The following is a 14,822-nucleotide window of genomic DNA, read 5'->3' as shown; positions in this document are numbered from 1 at the left end:
CCTGCCCCATTAACGGTAACTTTCCCGCACCTCTGTACCGTCATGGGGAGGGGGACACCATTGCTGCACACAGGCTAGCCGCATAGGCGCCAGGGTGGAATCCGCAGTCTTGGAGAAGACCCTCCCTTGATTCCCTGCTCACCCTCAGCAGCAAGATATCTTCCATAATGATCACCTCCTGTGGAAAATGTGGGAACAAGAATGATTATCAGCCCCCCCCTAAAGTGCTGGCTCTCCCCAAGAGCCACGTTCCCAGTGTACAGCAGGGTCCAGGAAGAGTGATTTACCCTGCCCCTGCGACTACTCACCATTTTGGGGGTCTTGTGGCTCATGTGTGCTTGCCTGGGGTTAGCCAGTTAGCGACAGGTTTGAGAGTACTGGCTGTGTTTTTAATCACTGAATCAGTGTTCTGTGTGTTGCAAACAATACTGCCTCTGTAAAATGTTGCGTTTAAACTTCAGAGATGACCTTGGGAGCCCAGCCTCCCTCTTTGTTATTGGTGGCTGAACGGCTGCGCAGAAGTGTCCAAGAAGAACTAAGGAGGAGTTTATGCATGAGGTTATGATGCACTCCACTGCTGAGAAACAGGAATTTAAAGAGTGGCGGGACCGCGAGAAGAGGAACCGAAAGGAGAACGCGGCACACCAGAATGGAGCCACGGAGCGGCTCTTAAAGGTTATGGAGTGTCAAGCAGACACGCTCCAGGTGATTCTAGCTCTGCAAACCGAGCAGCTCTGCACCTGCCCTCCCCTGCAACCGCTGTTGCAAAACTCTTTCCCATGCTCCCCCCGGACACCGCCAACACACTCTTATCAACCTCCTGGCTCCAGTCTATACCCATGGCATTCCACTCTGCCCCCCTCACAGTCCAGCACTGCGGACTCCACTACCCACTGCATTCAGCGCCCATCCCTCTGCAGTTTGGCCCTGCTGAAGTACAGTACCCGCTGCATTGTACTCCAAAGGAGAAGGTTGGATATGATCCCTGGACATACACAAATCTTTAGCCGTCCCGGGACCCCACCTCCTCCTGGGACCTTCCCTTCCCCAACCCCCCTCACTGCTGATGGTTATTTTTGTTTGACTCTTTCCTCTGGTTGTTGTTTTTTAATAAAAGAATTGTGTTGGTTTGAAAGCAATCTTTATTCTACTAACTGAAGGCAAAGAGCCCTGAAAAGCAACATACAATTATGTTAAACCCACATTTTGCATCGTCTACACCAATCACCTCCTAGCATTACAAGCACTGCAATAGCAAAAAATATTAGTGCTTTCAGCCTCAAGGCATCCCTGATCCTTATGGCCCTGCGCTGCGCCCCTCTAATAGCCCTGGTCTCTGGCTGTTCAAACTCAGCCTACAGGCGCTGAGCCTCTGCGATCCAATCCAGAGTGAACCTTTCACTCTTCCCTTCACAACTATTATGGAGCATACAACACGTGGCTATAAGCATAGGAGTATTGTCATCGGCCAGATCCAGCTTCCCATAGAGGCAGCGCCAGCGAGCCTTTAAACAGCGAAAAGCACACTCAACAGTCATTCTGCACTTGCTCAGCCTGTTGTTGAACCGCTCCTTGCTGGTATCAAGTTGCCCTGTGTATGGCTTCATAAGCCACGGCATTAAGGGGTAGGCGGGGTCTCCCAGGATCACAATGGGTTTTTTGACTTCCCCTACAGTGATTTTCTGGTCAAGGAAGAAAGTCCCTGCTTGCAGCTTCCTGAACAAGCCAGTGTTCCGAAAGACGCGTGCGTCATGCACCTTTCTGGACCAGCCTGCATTAATGTCTGCGAAACGCCCATGGTGATCCACAAGCACCTGGAGAATCATTGAGAAATACCCCTTGTGATTAATGTACTCGTGGCTAGTTGGTCTGGTGCCAGAATTGGAATATGTGTGCCATCTACTGCTCCTCCACAGTTAGGGAAGCCCATTTGTGCAAAGCCATCTACAATGTCACGCATGTTGCCCAGAGTCACAGTCTTTCAGAGCAGGATGTGATTAATGGCCCTGCAGACTTCCATCAACATGAGTCTAACGATAGACTTTCCCACTCCGAACTGGTTAGCTCCGACCAGTAGCAGTCTGGAGTAGCCAGCTTCCACAGTGCAATTGCCACGCGCTTCTCCAACGGCAGGGCAGCTCTCATTCTCGTGTCCTTGCACCGCAGGACTGGGGCAAGCTCATCACACAGTCCCATGAATGTGGCTTTCCTCATCCAAAAGTTCTGTAGCCACTGCTCGTCATCCCAGACGTGCATGACGATGTGATCCCACCACTCAGTGCTTGTTTCCTGAGCCCAAAAGCGGCGTTCCACTGTGGTCAGCACCTCTGTGAATGCCACAAGCAATCTTGTGTCGAAGCTAGTACACGTGGCAAGATCAATGTCGCACTCCTCTTGCCTTTGTAGTTTAAGGAATAACTCCACTGCCACTCGTGAGGTGTTGGTCAGAGCAAGCAGCATATTGGTTAACAGTGCGGGATCCATTCCTGCAGCCCAAAGAGGCAGAGCACACAGTACACAAACCATTGAACGATGGCGCCAAATGCAGATGGAAGCACAGGGATTGCTGGGATGTGAAGCAATGTATCACGGGGCACTGGGACAGGATCTGGGATGCCCCATGACCCCCCTCTGTCTTCCCACAACTCTTAGTGGCAGAAGAGGAAGAAATGCTCTGTGGGATAGCTGCCCAGAGTGTACCTCTCCGAATACCGCTGCAAGTGCCGTAAGTGTGAACACGCTATTGCACAGGCAGCTGACAGTGTGGACACTCAACAGCGTTTTTTCTTCAATGCTCTCTGAGTGGCGCTGTGACTCCTGGCGCTGTAACTCTGCCAGTGTAGACATACCCTAAGGCTTTTCCATGCCACGTGCTGTACAGCTTGTGTTTGGGACAAAGGAAGTACAAGCTGCATGCTTAGGTGCCAACTTTCTCCGGCGCCGGTGGGTGCCCACGCCCTCTCACCCCTTTCCCCGCCCCTGGCCCCGGCCTGACTCCACCCAATCACCACCCCGGCCCTGCCCCCATTCCAACCCCATCCCCAAAGTCCTCGCCCTAACTCTGCCCCCTCCCTGCCCCTATTGGATCCCTTCCCCAAACCCCCGCCCCAGCCCCGCTTCTTCCCCCAGTGCACCGCGTTCCCCCTCCTCCTCCCTCCCTCCCTGCCCTGCGAATCAGCTGTTTCACAGTGCAAGAGCTGGGAGGGAGGGGGGAGAAGCAGGACGTGGTGGCGCGCTTGTAGAGGAGGAGGAGGTAAACTGGAGCAGGGGGGCGGGGCGGGGCCACGGGGAGCTGCCGGTGGGTGCTGAGCACCCACCAATTTTTTTCCGTGGGTGCTCCGGGGCTGGAGCACCCACGGAGTCGGCGCCTATGTCTGCATGGCAAAAGCATATAAAAGTCAGCTGCATCATCTCCATTTTGTCTTCATTCCTGCTTCTTACCTCTGGAGTAATTTTTATACAAATGAAGCTCGGAACAAAGGACTGAATGACCCATCCAAGCTGTGGATGTATTCTAGAGGGACTTCCAAGCCAGCAAACTCCCCAATACTGCTAAGAACCTGATATATGGACTTTGAAGTCTTTGTATGTATCTGAGTGCTTTATCATTTAACAACTCTTTTCTTGTTCTTTCTTTTTCCTTATAATAGACCTTTAGTTTTAGACACTAAAGCATTGGCTGGCAGTGTGGTATTTTGGGTAAGATCCAAACTAATATTGACCTGGTCGTAGCTGACCTTTTGGGGTCAGGAGAACATTTTTTATATATGAGCAGAGTTTTTAAATAACTTCTCACTGTACTGGACCTAGGTGCTGATTGGAAGCCAGAGAACTGGAATGCAATAAATAGGGCTGTGTGATTTCTTTTTTCAGCTTCTCTATAACCAGTGTGTGGGATCAGAAGCACAATTTGTAACTGGTTGGTGAGTTTAACATCATAGAATCATAGAATATCAGGGTTGGAAGGGACCTCAGGAGGTCATCTAGTCCAACCCCCTGCTCAAAGCGGGACCAATTCCCAACTAAATCATCCCAGCCAGGGCTTTGTCAAGCCGGGCCTTAAAAACCTCCAAGGAAGGAGATTCCACCATCTCCCTAGGTAACCCATTCCAGTGCTTCACCACCCTTCTAGTGAAATAGTGTTTCCTAATATCCAACCTAGACCTCCCCCACTGCAACTTGAGACCATTGCTCCTTGTTCTGTCATCTGCCACCACTGAGAACAGCCGAGCTCCATCCTCTTTGGAACCCCCCTTCAGGTAGTTGAAAGCAGCTATCAAATCATGGAAAATCATGGGAGACGGGAGAGATTCCAGAAGACTGGAAAAGGGCAAATATAGTGCCCATCTATAAAAAGGGAAATAAAAACAACCCAGGAAACTACAGACCAGTTAGTTTAACTTCTGTGCCAGGGAAGATAATGGAGCAAGTAATTAAGGAAATCATCTGCAAACACTTGGAAGGTGGTAAGGTGATAGGGAACAGCCAGCATGGATTTGTAAAGAACAAATCATGTCAAACCAATCTGATAGCTTTCTTCGATAGGATAACGAGTCTTGTGGATAAGGGAGAAGCTGTGGATGTGGTATACCTAGACTTTAGTAAGGCATTTGATACGGTCTCGCATGATATTCTTATCGACAAACTAGGCAAATACAATTTAGATGGGGCTACTATAAGGTGGGTGCATAACTGGCTGGATAACCGTACTCAGAGAGTTGTTATTAATGGTTCCCAATCCTGCTGGAAAGGCATAACGAGTGGGGTTCCGCAGGGGTCTGTTTTGGGACCGGCTCTGTTCAATATCTTCATTAACGACTTAGATATTGGTATAGAAAGTACGATTATTAAGTTTGCGGATGATACCAAACTGGGAGGGATTGCAACTGCTTTGGAGGACAGGGTCATAATTCAAAATGATCTGGACAAATTGGAGAAATGGTCTGAGTTAAACAGGATGAAGTTTAACAAAGACAAATGCAAAGTGCTCCACTTAGGAAGAAAAAATCAGTTTCACACATACAGAATGGGAAGAGACTGTCTAGGAAGGAGTACGGCAGAAAGGGATCTAGGGGTTATAGTGGACCACAAGCTAAATATGAGTCAACAGTGTGATGCTGTTGCAAAAAAAGCAAACGTGATTCTGGGATGTATTAACAGGTGTGTTGTGAGCAAGACACGAGAAGTCATTCTTCCGCTCTACTCTGCTCTGGTTAGGCCTCAGCTGGAGTATTGTGTCCAGTTCTGGGCACCGCATTTCAAGAAAGATGTGGAGAAATTGGAAAGGGTCCAGAGAAGAGCAACAAGAATGATTAAAGGTCTTGAGAACATGACCTATGAAGCAAGGCTGAAAGAATTGGGTTTGTTTAGTTTGGAAAAGAGAAGACTGAGAGGGGACATGATAGCAGTTTTCAGGTATCTAAAAGGGTGTCATAAGGAGGAGGGAGAAAACTTGTTCACCTTAGCCTCTGATGATAGAACAAGAAGCAATGGGCTTAAACTGCAGCAAGGGAGGTCTAGGTTGGACATTAGGAAAAAGTTCCTAACTGTCAGGGTGGTTAAACACTGGAATAAATTGCCTAGGGAGGTTGTGGAATCTCCATCTCTGGAGATATTTAAGAGTAGGTTAGATAAATGTCTATCAGGGATGGTCTAGACAGTATTTGGTCCTGCCATGCGGGCAGGGGACTGGACTCGATGACCTCTCGAGGTCCCTTCCAGTCCTAGAATCTATGAATCTATGAATCTATGAAATCCCCCCTCATTCTTCTCCTCTGGAGACTAAACAATCCCAGTTCCCTCAGCCTCTCCTCATAAGTCATGTGCTCCAGACCCCTAATCATTTTTGTTACCCTCCGCTGGACTCTTTCCAATTTTTCCACATCCTTCTTGTAGTGTGGGGCCCAAAACTGGACACAATACTCCAGATGAGGCCTCACCAATGTCAAATAAAGGGGAACGATCACGTCCCTCGATTTGCTGGCAATGCCCCTACTTACACAGCCCAAAATGCCGTTAGCCTTCTTGGCAACAAGAGCACACTGTTGACTCATATCCAGCTTCTCGTCCACTGTGACCCCTAGGTCCTTTTCTGCAGAACTGCTACCTAGACATTCGGTCCTTAGTCTGTAGCAGTGCATAGGATTCTTCTGTCCTAAGTGCAGGACTCTGCACTTGTCCTTGTTGAACCTCATCAGGTTTCTTTTGGCCCAATAACTTCAGTGTTAACCACCAGTTTTGGGAGTATCTGATCTCGCTTTTGCAGCCTGCCTTGACTGTGGCATTTTCATTGAGGGCTGCCCCAGGCATCCCGGGTCAAACAGACCCAAAACTTATTATTTTTAAAACGTCATGATATTGAAGCCAGTCTAAACATTTTGAATGCTTGGGGTTGGCAATACTGAAGTTTTTCATTTGTAATATGGGGACAGTAATACTCACCAATGTCACAGGGTATTAATTAATGTAAGCATTAATTAATGAATATTTGCAAAGTACTTTGAATAGGCAAAATGCTTGGTAAGAGCCAAGTATTAAGTTATCAAACACCACATTAAAATTAGGGATGTAAAATGTTAACCGGTAAGCAGTAGTCTTACTGATTAACTGGCCTTAACTGTTAACCCCAGGCCGGTGGGCCGGCTAACCCCAGCGGCCCCGCGCCGCTTGGCTGGAGTGGGCCCAGCTACGCTGGCTGGATGGGCCCCAGCTGCCTAATCGGTTAAGCATTTAAACAAAATATTTGTTAATCGTCTAAACAGTTAACTCTTAAAACGGTATTTACATTCCTAATTAAAATGTTCTGTGTGTTAGAGAAGCCCACTAGGGGAAGAGCAATCAACAGAATTAGGAACAAGACAATGTCTATTTACCATTGTTTTTGGAGAGCTCTTTAAGCCTTTGATGTTGAGCTCATTTACATCTAGCCGTGAATTTCCTTGCTTGGATGGGCTTTTATGAGGCAACGTTATTTTCTTGCTCTCTTTGGTTTTGAACATTCAGTATAATATCTGTGTGCACAAGACGGGGGTGGAGTGGTTGAATTATAAATATGACTATTTGTGTATATAAACGGATCCTATAGGGAGGGACACATTAGAAATGCATAGACTGATATTGTATAGATCAGTAATATTGCAGTTTGCGTTCTATATAGGCTATGACAGTATATACCCTACCTGCTTGTTAGGAGGTTGCTATTTTTGCATTTGGGGTTGGGAAGGAAATGTGTAGGAGGACTGGAGTGTTTCTTTTGGTTAGTCATAAGAGTGAGCTAGGACTCCCAAGTCTTATTCTTAACTCCGCCACTTGCTCACTGTTTGACCTTTAGCTAATTACTGAGGCCTGATCCTGCAGTCGCCTCAGTCTAGGCAAACTCTTGCACCCCCTTGAAGCCATAGGTATAGTCTGGGGGGGGTATGCAGGGTGTTGCCCCCAAACTGCAAACTTTGGACAGGCATTGAATTTGGTCCCCATCTGTAGTCCCGTTGGCTTGGCTGAAGATGCCCCCCCCGCCCATAGAAGTCAAATGGCAACTATGCTTGAAGCCCTATTGACTTCAAGGATGTAAGGTTCTGCCTGTGGATAGGGGCATTTCGGGTTTTTTTTTTATACCTCACTTTACCCAGCTCTAAAAGGGGTACCCTATTCCTCACTCCCAGAGGATGATACGAAGTTTACTTAACAAATGGCTGCTCATGCAAAGCACCTCTTAATCAGTGGATCTCAAGGCACTGCCATTGATTTTATGCAACAGCAACAAAATCTTTTTACGAGGCTAATTTGGAGATAAAAAAAAAAATTCCTGGAGTCAATACTACAATCCAGGCAAAAATCTACGTGTTATCTATCCGATCGCTTCTGCTCGGCCCTTCCGTTCTCTTTCCCAATAGCATGTAATTGGAGGAGCCGAGGAGACCGTGCCCAGCGCTGTTTTCCAGGACAAGCGCGTGCCTCTCCCACTTTTTGCAGAGCGGACTCGTGCCGCTGCCTCTTGCAGTGACTTATGCTCTCCTGTAGGCGACAATGTGTCAGCTGTTATAAAAGCTGGGGGGAGGAGCCAGGCTGCGTGACGTGGGGAGAGCTCGATTCAAGCCTGCAGTAAAAGCGGGGCTGTGCACAAGCTCCAGGGGACTGAGCAAATGCCTTTCCAGCAGGCAAACTTCTATCTCTGGGTTTTAAGCCTCTCGGTTAATCAGACGCGCTGAGGGGGTGGGGGTGTGAGGAAGCGAAACGAGAGCCCCTTTTGCAACCTGACCTTCTTGGATTAAAGCCAGGGCTTTCCTTGCCTGCGCTGGGTTTGACTACATGCGTGTGTGTGTGTGTTGTCGTGCTAGGCTGTTGCTAAATTGTGATTAATATATATATATATATATTTTTAAAATCTCTCTGAAGATTTGGGTGCAGCTGAGATTCCCCCACTCCCACCTTTTAGTATTGTTTCCACAAGGGCAAGCTCCCAAGCTTCCTTTCTGGTGCTGCAGCCCCTTGGTTGTTGCAAATGAAGGGAATTCTTTTTGCAAAGGGAGAGAAGGAGGGTTTTTTATCTTTGCAGCAAAGTGAAACAGGCAGGCTTGAAAAGCTGCGAAACTGACTCCCTGTGATCAAATAGAGCGGAGCAGACCGGGGGGACTTAAAAAAAAAAAAAGAGAGAGAGAGAAAGGATCCTGGGATCTTTTAGATCTTTCAGAAGATGTCATCTCAAACTAAGTTCAAGAAAGACAAAGAGATCATAGCAGAATATGAGACTCAAGTAAAAGGTTAGTGAACGCTTTACTTTTTGACTCCCCCCCGCCTTCCCCTGTTTCTCATTGTCAAATCTTATTATGCATCAATAATCTTATTGTGAAAATCCTGGATAAGCAGCCCAAGCCCGGGTTGTTTTATTTTCTGCCTTTGGCCGTACAGAGAGAAGGAGCGGCTTGGAGTGTGGATTATCCGATGGATGGGTAGTAAAAGCTGCATTGCAGTTGTATGAAAGCTATATGGTTGGCTTTAGGAGTGTCAGTTTTAGTAAGATCCATACTTCCTCTTCTTGATGGCGATAAGTCATTCTAAAGCCATTTTGATAAATTTCACCTTCCTCAGATAAAGTAAAGTCTTTTTCTATGCGGCTATGAATATGTATGCATCAATCTGTTTGTTGTATACATAAAGCAATTGACATTTAGTATGCATTATGTAGGCAAGGATGTATACCTCCTACATACAGTATTTCCACAGATATTCAGCATATTCATATTAACAAATATTGAGATATAAGAATACTATCTATTCCATGCAGTAATATTTAGGATATATCTTAATGCTACTAAAACCAAGGACGTTTAAATGTAGGACTGGCACTCCATCCTTAGCTCCCAGGTCACACAATATTATGCCTAGACATAGTGGTAGAACATATGTTGCACACACCCTCTGCTGTGAAACCTCTGCAATAATAGGGTGGGTTCTGTGTGGAATTTCTGGTATCCATGTATGTATTTATTCCTAATTCAGTAGCTCTGCGATAATGTAACATAGTTTGTCTTTCCTCCCTTTTAAACAAGTATTTTTAAAAAAACAATTCTCATTGAGAAATTAAGGCCCAGTGCATGGGTGACCTTCTAATCTGCAGATTATTGACACGATAGATTGTGCTGTCTGGTGTGGAACCAATATCAATGTCTACTTATGGCTTTCTTTAATCTGTGGATTATTGACCGGATAACCCAAAGAGCTGTCATGATCTGTTGTGTTTGCATGTCCTCGCCATCTGCTGATAGGCACCAATTCTGTGGACCGTAGACAGAAATAAAATCCCTGGGAAACTTTGGATGCAAAATCGATAGTGAGCAATTGCTACGTATTAAAATGGAATGGTCACCTTCATTTCTTTTTTTTCTTTTTTTTATTATTATTTAAAGTGATAACTTTCCCATGAAATTAACAGTTGAGACCCAGATCCTGCAAACACTTAATTCATGTTCTTAAGTTTATGCCCTTGAGTATTCCTTTTGAGTTCAAGGGGGCTACTTGCATGCATAGGGTTAAACACACATGCAAGTGTTTTTCAGGATCAGGATCTTAAAGGGTAAATGAGATTATTGATGTACTTTTGTAAGTAAATAAATAAAGTGTACCTTATTTGTTTGCATTCTGGTAATGTAGGCCCTGATCTTGCAAATACTTTTGCAAGTGACTATGCCTATGTGTAGTTCCATTTAATTCAGTGGACTACTTGTGGACATAACAATCGTTAGTAAATGTTTTGCAGGATCAGGTCCCTTAAGGCAGACTGCTCTATTTCTAAATTGTACAGATAAAATGCAATAATAAAAAAATTTCCTGAGTTGAAACCACTGAATGCCAAATTTCAGGCGCTGAGCTAATTTTTATTACAGCTGGATTTATAATGGAAAAGTTGGCATCTTCTAGTCTAACGACAGTACAAATGGCTCCAGTGTAGTGAAAGGAGGGGTGGGAGGCTGTGTGTGTGTGTATAATTCCACATGAATAATGTGTGTGTGTTTGTGTATGGTTTTATTCTGATTATTAAAAACATGATTTTTAATAGAGGGCCTCATAATTGCGCTATTAATTGTTCTTGGATAGCCTGTAATTCTGTTAGAGAACTCCTTAATTTTGTTCATAGTACCATCATTATAATAATCTGTCACTTGGATTATCTTTGTTGATGGCAAAATAATCTTGTGCTTGCAATTTTAAACTATTCATTGTTAATGTGTTTCCATTGAAAGAAAACCCAGAATATATAGATGTGAGATTATATGGAACAGCTCCCATGACCCTATCATAATTTTTTGTTATATAGAAATTCCATATTTTGCTGTTTCTAAAATCTCTGTTTAAAGGAGAAGCCATATATATAATACCTAGCAGAGTTAAAAAATGTAAAACAGTGTGAAATGCATCAATGATGGAAGACTTGTGAACACTTATAGTAAAAGAACTTTCTTTATTTGATTCTCACTAAGGGTCAATTAGCTTGTGTCAGTTTCCTCCTGAATTCAGCCACATCTCCCTCCCCAGATACATCATTTAAATTGAACTGCTGCTTGGATGGCTCAAACCAGTGCCAGATGGGAGGATTTTGAGGTGGGGGTTGTCAGTTGATTTTGTGCCATTGTTTACTCTCTTTTGCATTTCAGCCTTTTGTAGCCAGTTTTGAAGAATGATATAACAGTCACAACATATACTGCTTGGTGCCAATTACCTTTCTCCTCATATATAATTTGGGCAAATTGATGTTATTGCACCCTGCAGTTAAGTAGATGAAATACTCTCTTAGCCTATGAAATCTCTCTGCTTTAAAGGGGAGGGAGGGATTTGCTTTTATTCCTGAAGACTGACCCATGCTTATACAGAGTTTTTAAAGATGGATTGGGCCAAATGTGGACCCTACTTCTACCCCTACACCGCTGACATCACTAGGGCTGTGAGAGGGTGACTGAAGATGGGGTAATGGTTTACTCTTTCCAACAAGTTTTTCCATGAATATCTCCATACCTTTTTGTGATGTATGACTAGGTTCAAAATATTAATTTGCCATGATTGTTCATTGTCTGACTTCAACAAAATGGAAATATTGAAGCTGCAGGATCATTGGCACTGGGGTTGTACTCATGGAACGTATTCTCCTTTGATGCCCTGTTTCATCAGAGCAATCGGGACTTGGGCCAGACCACTTTTCTGGGTGGCAGCAACAAAGAATGGAGGCTCATTTTGCCCATTGAATTGGGATAATTTTCTTGGTTATTCCATTCTTACAGTGCCTTTTGTATTTACAGAAAACTCTGTTTTCTGATACAACCATCTGATCTATCCTTTAATCTGAATATATGTTAATTTATGCATTGCTGAAAGCTGCAAACAGTGAGGAGAGAGGGTTTGTTTAGGACGATGCCAAGGCATGTGACTAGAACTAACAAGATGAAATTAGGAAAAGAGGAATGTACACAGTGGGTCTGGTTCACCGCTGCCCCACTGCAGGTTTATGCTGGCATGACTCCTGTGAAATCAGTGGAGTTACGTCTGTATAAAACTGGGGCTAGGATGACCAAATCAGGACCAGAATTTTGTATCGGCAGAAACTTCCTAGCAGATGCATTTTGGCTGGTGAGTAGTCTCCACGGGCAGTGATGGAAGCTCCTGTGTTTGAGACATTAAAAAAAAAAATCTATCCTAGATTGGGCAAAACACTAGCAAGTATACTGTAGGGAATAATTGTGCACTGATGACTTTCCCCACCTAGGGTGACCAGATGTCCAGATTTTTGGGTCTTTTTCTTATATAGGCTCTTATTACTTCCCACCCCCGTCCCAATTTTTCACACTTGCTGTCTGGTCACCCTATCCCCCACCCCAGCAGGATGGATGTTCTCAACTTTGGGGGTCATGACCTCCTCTCCTTCCTCCCTTCCCCAGTGTCAGGGGGTTGGGGTCGCTCTGCCTTTCGCATGTTGCTAAATGATCAAACTAGGGGTACAATCCTGGCTTAATTGAAATCAGTGGCAGAACTCCTGCTAAATGCATTGTGGCCAGGACTTCTCCTAGATGATCAGAATGGTCCCATTTGGCCTCTAAAATCTGTGACATGGGCGAGGATCCAGTATGGGAAAGGCTGGGAACTACTGGAATGGATAAACTAGTAAGTCTCTTTCTCTTCACCGCTGTGGTTCCATGAACAGAATGGCTAATTGCATTGAATGGCAGTGCTCACAAGGCTGTGCTTTAAAATGAAGCCAACATTTCAGAGGACAAATTATGGTTGGGCACGAATGTTTATTTAATAGTCTTTGATCATGTTTCATAACTGTGCACCCAAATGGTGGTGTAGTTTATAGTTCCAGATGTTGAGCACCACTGTGCGGAATACAGAAAGGCCTGCATAGGGAAGCCTGAGTTCCTCCTTCAAGGGAAGGCATGTTCTGTGAATATCATGCACCTCCTACACGAACAGAACGGATTGAGGTGCTTTGGATTCTAGCAAATGGTGCTGTAATGTGCAGGATTTATCAATGTACATGTATGGTGCAAACGAGTTCCTTCACTAAAGCCATGATGGAAGCCTTACAACATCTGTTTTCTCTCTCTTCCTCCTTCCCCTTTGTGAAGTTCAGATCTGTAACCAAACTTCCCCCGTGTCTCAGTGTGTTGGTTCAGGCCCATCTATATCTGACATAGAATCTTTGCAGTTGTTAATCAAATCTGGCTCTCCTCCAAAACTGCACTACCCCATTGAAGGCAATGGGCTCCATGGATGTAAGCTTGAGGAGAACAGGTCTTCTGTTTTTCCTTCCAGCTAGCCTAAGTCTTGTCTACAAAATCTCCAACAAATGACAAATGGAGAAAACTAGTAAGAGAAAGAGACTAATGGAAACAAAATTCTGGCATTGGAACAGCTGGCACATGACTAGAACAGGAGAAAATTGAAGAAGCATGTCTCATTATGGAGAAGAGGCCTGAATGCTGAACGCAGGGCTACAAAGTGTTCCAAAAGGCTAGATCAAAAAGGGGAGAGAGCAGAAAAAATTCACACATTTATTTCCAGAGAAATATCTCCACCTGGGGAGAGAGAAAAGGAGTTTGCTGTAGTGGTATGTTAAAATTCCACCTCCCAAGAAAAGACTCATGATCTATGCAGAGAGGGTGATTACTGGCACGTACTACATCAGTTTATTATAGAGGAAGTTTCTGAGGCTTGTGATACAATGGTGACCGAAATTATGGCTATATTAAGGGGTAGTTTTCTCATCCAGTGTGTCAGAGGCCAGAATGGAGAGAACCTAATTCCCACCTCTTTAACCCATTAATAAGATGGGGATAACTAGGCTAGAAACAGCAGGCCCTCTTGGTGAAGAGACCACCAGGTGATTATATATGGTATCTCAAATCAGAACTGTTTACTTCCAAAAGCAAAACCCATGAGTCCAGACAGGTCATTGCATGTGTGTTAATGTGCATGGATGTTGCTGCTAACAGAGCAGTCATTTTAGTAGGCTAGATGCGTATCATGGAAGCTGCCTTTAGCTGAGACGAGAAAAAGGGCTAAGATTTAAACACTAAAATTGACTTGGTGGGGAAAATATGTGATATAAACATCACAACACAATAAATCAGGGAAGAGCTAGGCGCAATAAAGAAAAACAAAAATGCTTACTAGGAAAAAAGTTTCACCGGCACACTGAAAGTGATAGAGAGGTTGGAGAAACGCAATGAATTTTAACAGTAACCCTAGCTAGCGATAGTAGAAACAATGCAGATGAAAGCCAAACCGTACTTCCAGTGAGGTTACTAGGGAATTTTGCCATTGATTTCAATGAGAGTGGGTTCAAATTCAAAGCTTTCTAAGGTGTGCAGTTAGTTGAAGAGGAACTGAAAGCATAAAAGAGCAGAATAGGTGTGAAAGTGACGCAAGATGTAAACAAACTGGAAAGAGCTCAGAGAAGAGGGACAAATGGTTAGTGTGCTGGCTGGATTGATTTGAGGAAAGATTTAAAAGAGCTGAGTGCCAACTAAAGGGAGTGTGGGAGGATGTGATCATCTTTCTAACTAGAAGCGTAATAAAGCTCTGAAATAAGCTCCTCCCCTCCCCCAACCGGGGTTGTGGAATCCCTCATCACCGAAGGTTTTTAACAGGTTGGACATCAAGGATGGTCTAGGGTTACTTGGTCCTTCTTCAGTCAGGGGCCTGCACTTGATGACTTGTCCAAGTCCCTTCCAGCCTTTCATTTCTATGATCCTGTCTACAAATACCTGAAGGGTAATAAACACAGAGTATGGAGAGGAATTATTTAATGGAGTTTGAGATGGGTTGACTGT

At 44.6% G+C, this 14,822-nt stretch overlaps 1 protein-coding gene across 2 annotated transcripts in view; it reads left to right on the top strand.

The window, feature by feature from the left end:
• The first annotated feature begins 8,412 nt into the window (after positions 1–8,412).
• SRGAP3 (SLIT-ROBO Rho GTPase activating protein 3) overlaps positions 8,413–14,822 on the top strand; it is a 225,978-nt gene continuing 219,568 nt past the window's right edge. For both annotated transcript variants that reach the window (XM_024217104.1, XM_024217103.1), the window contains exon 1: positions 8,413–8,759. In XM_024217104.1, the coding sequence (XP_024072872.1) occupies positions 8,693–8,759 (67 nt within the window). In that variant the 5' untranslated portion in view covers positions 8,413–8,692. The remainder of the gene's footprint in view (positions 8,760–14,822) is intronic.

The sequence above is a fragment of the Terrapene carolina genome, unplaced genomic scaffold, assembly GCF_002925995.2.
Source record: "Terrapene carolina triunguis isolate 2854851 unplaced genomic scaffold, T_m_triunguis-2.0 Scaffold89, whole genome shotgun sequence".
Lineage (NCBI taxonomy): Eukaryota > Metazoa > Chordata > Testudines > Emydidae > Terrapene > Terrapene triunguis.
This window is presented reverse-complemented; position numbering and strand designations above follow the sequence as displayed.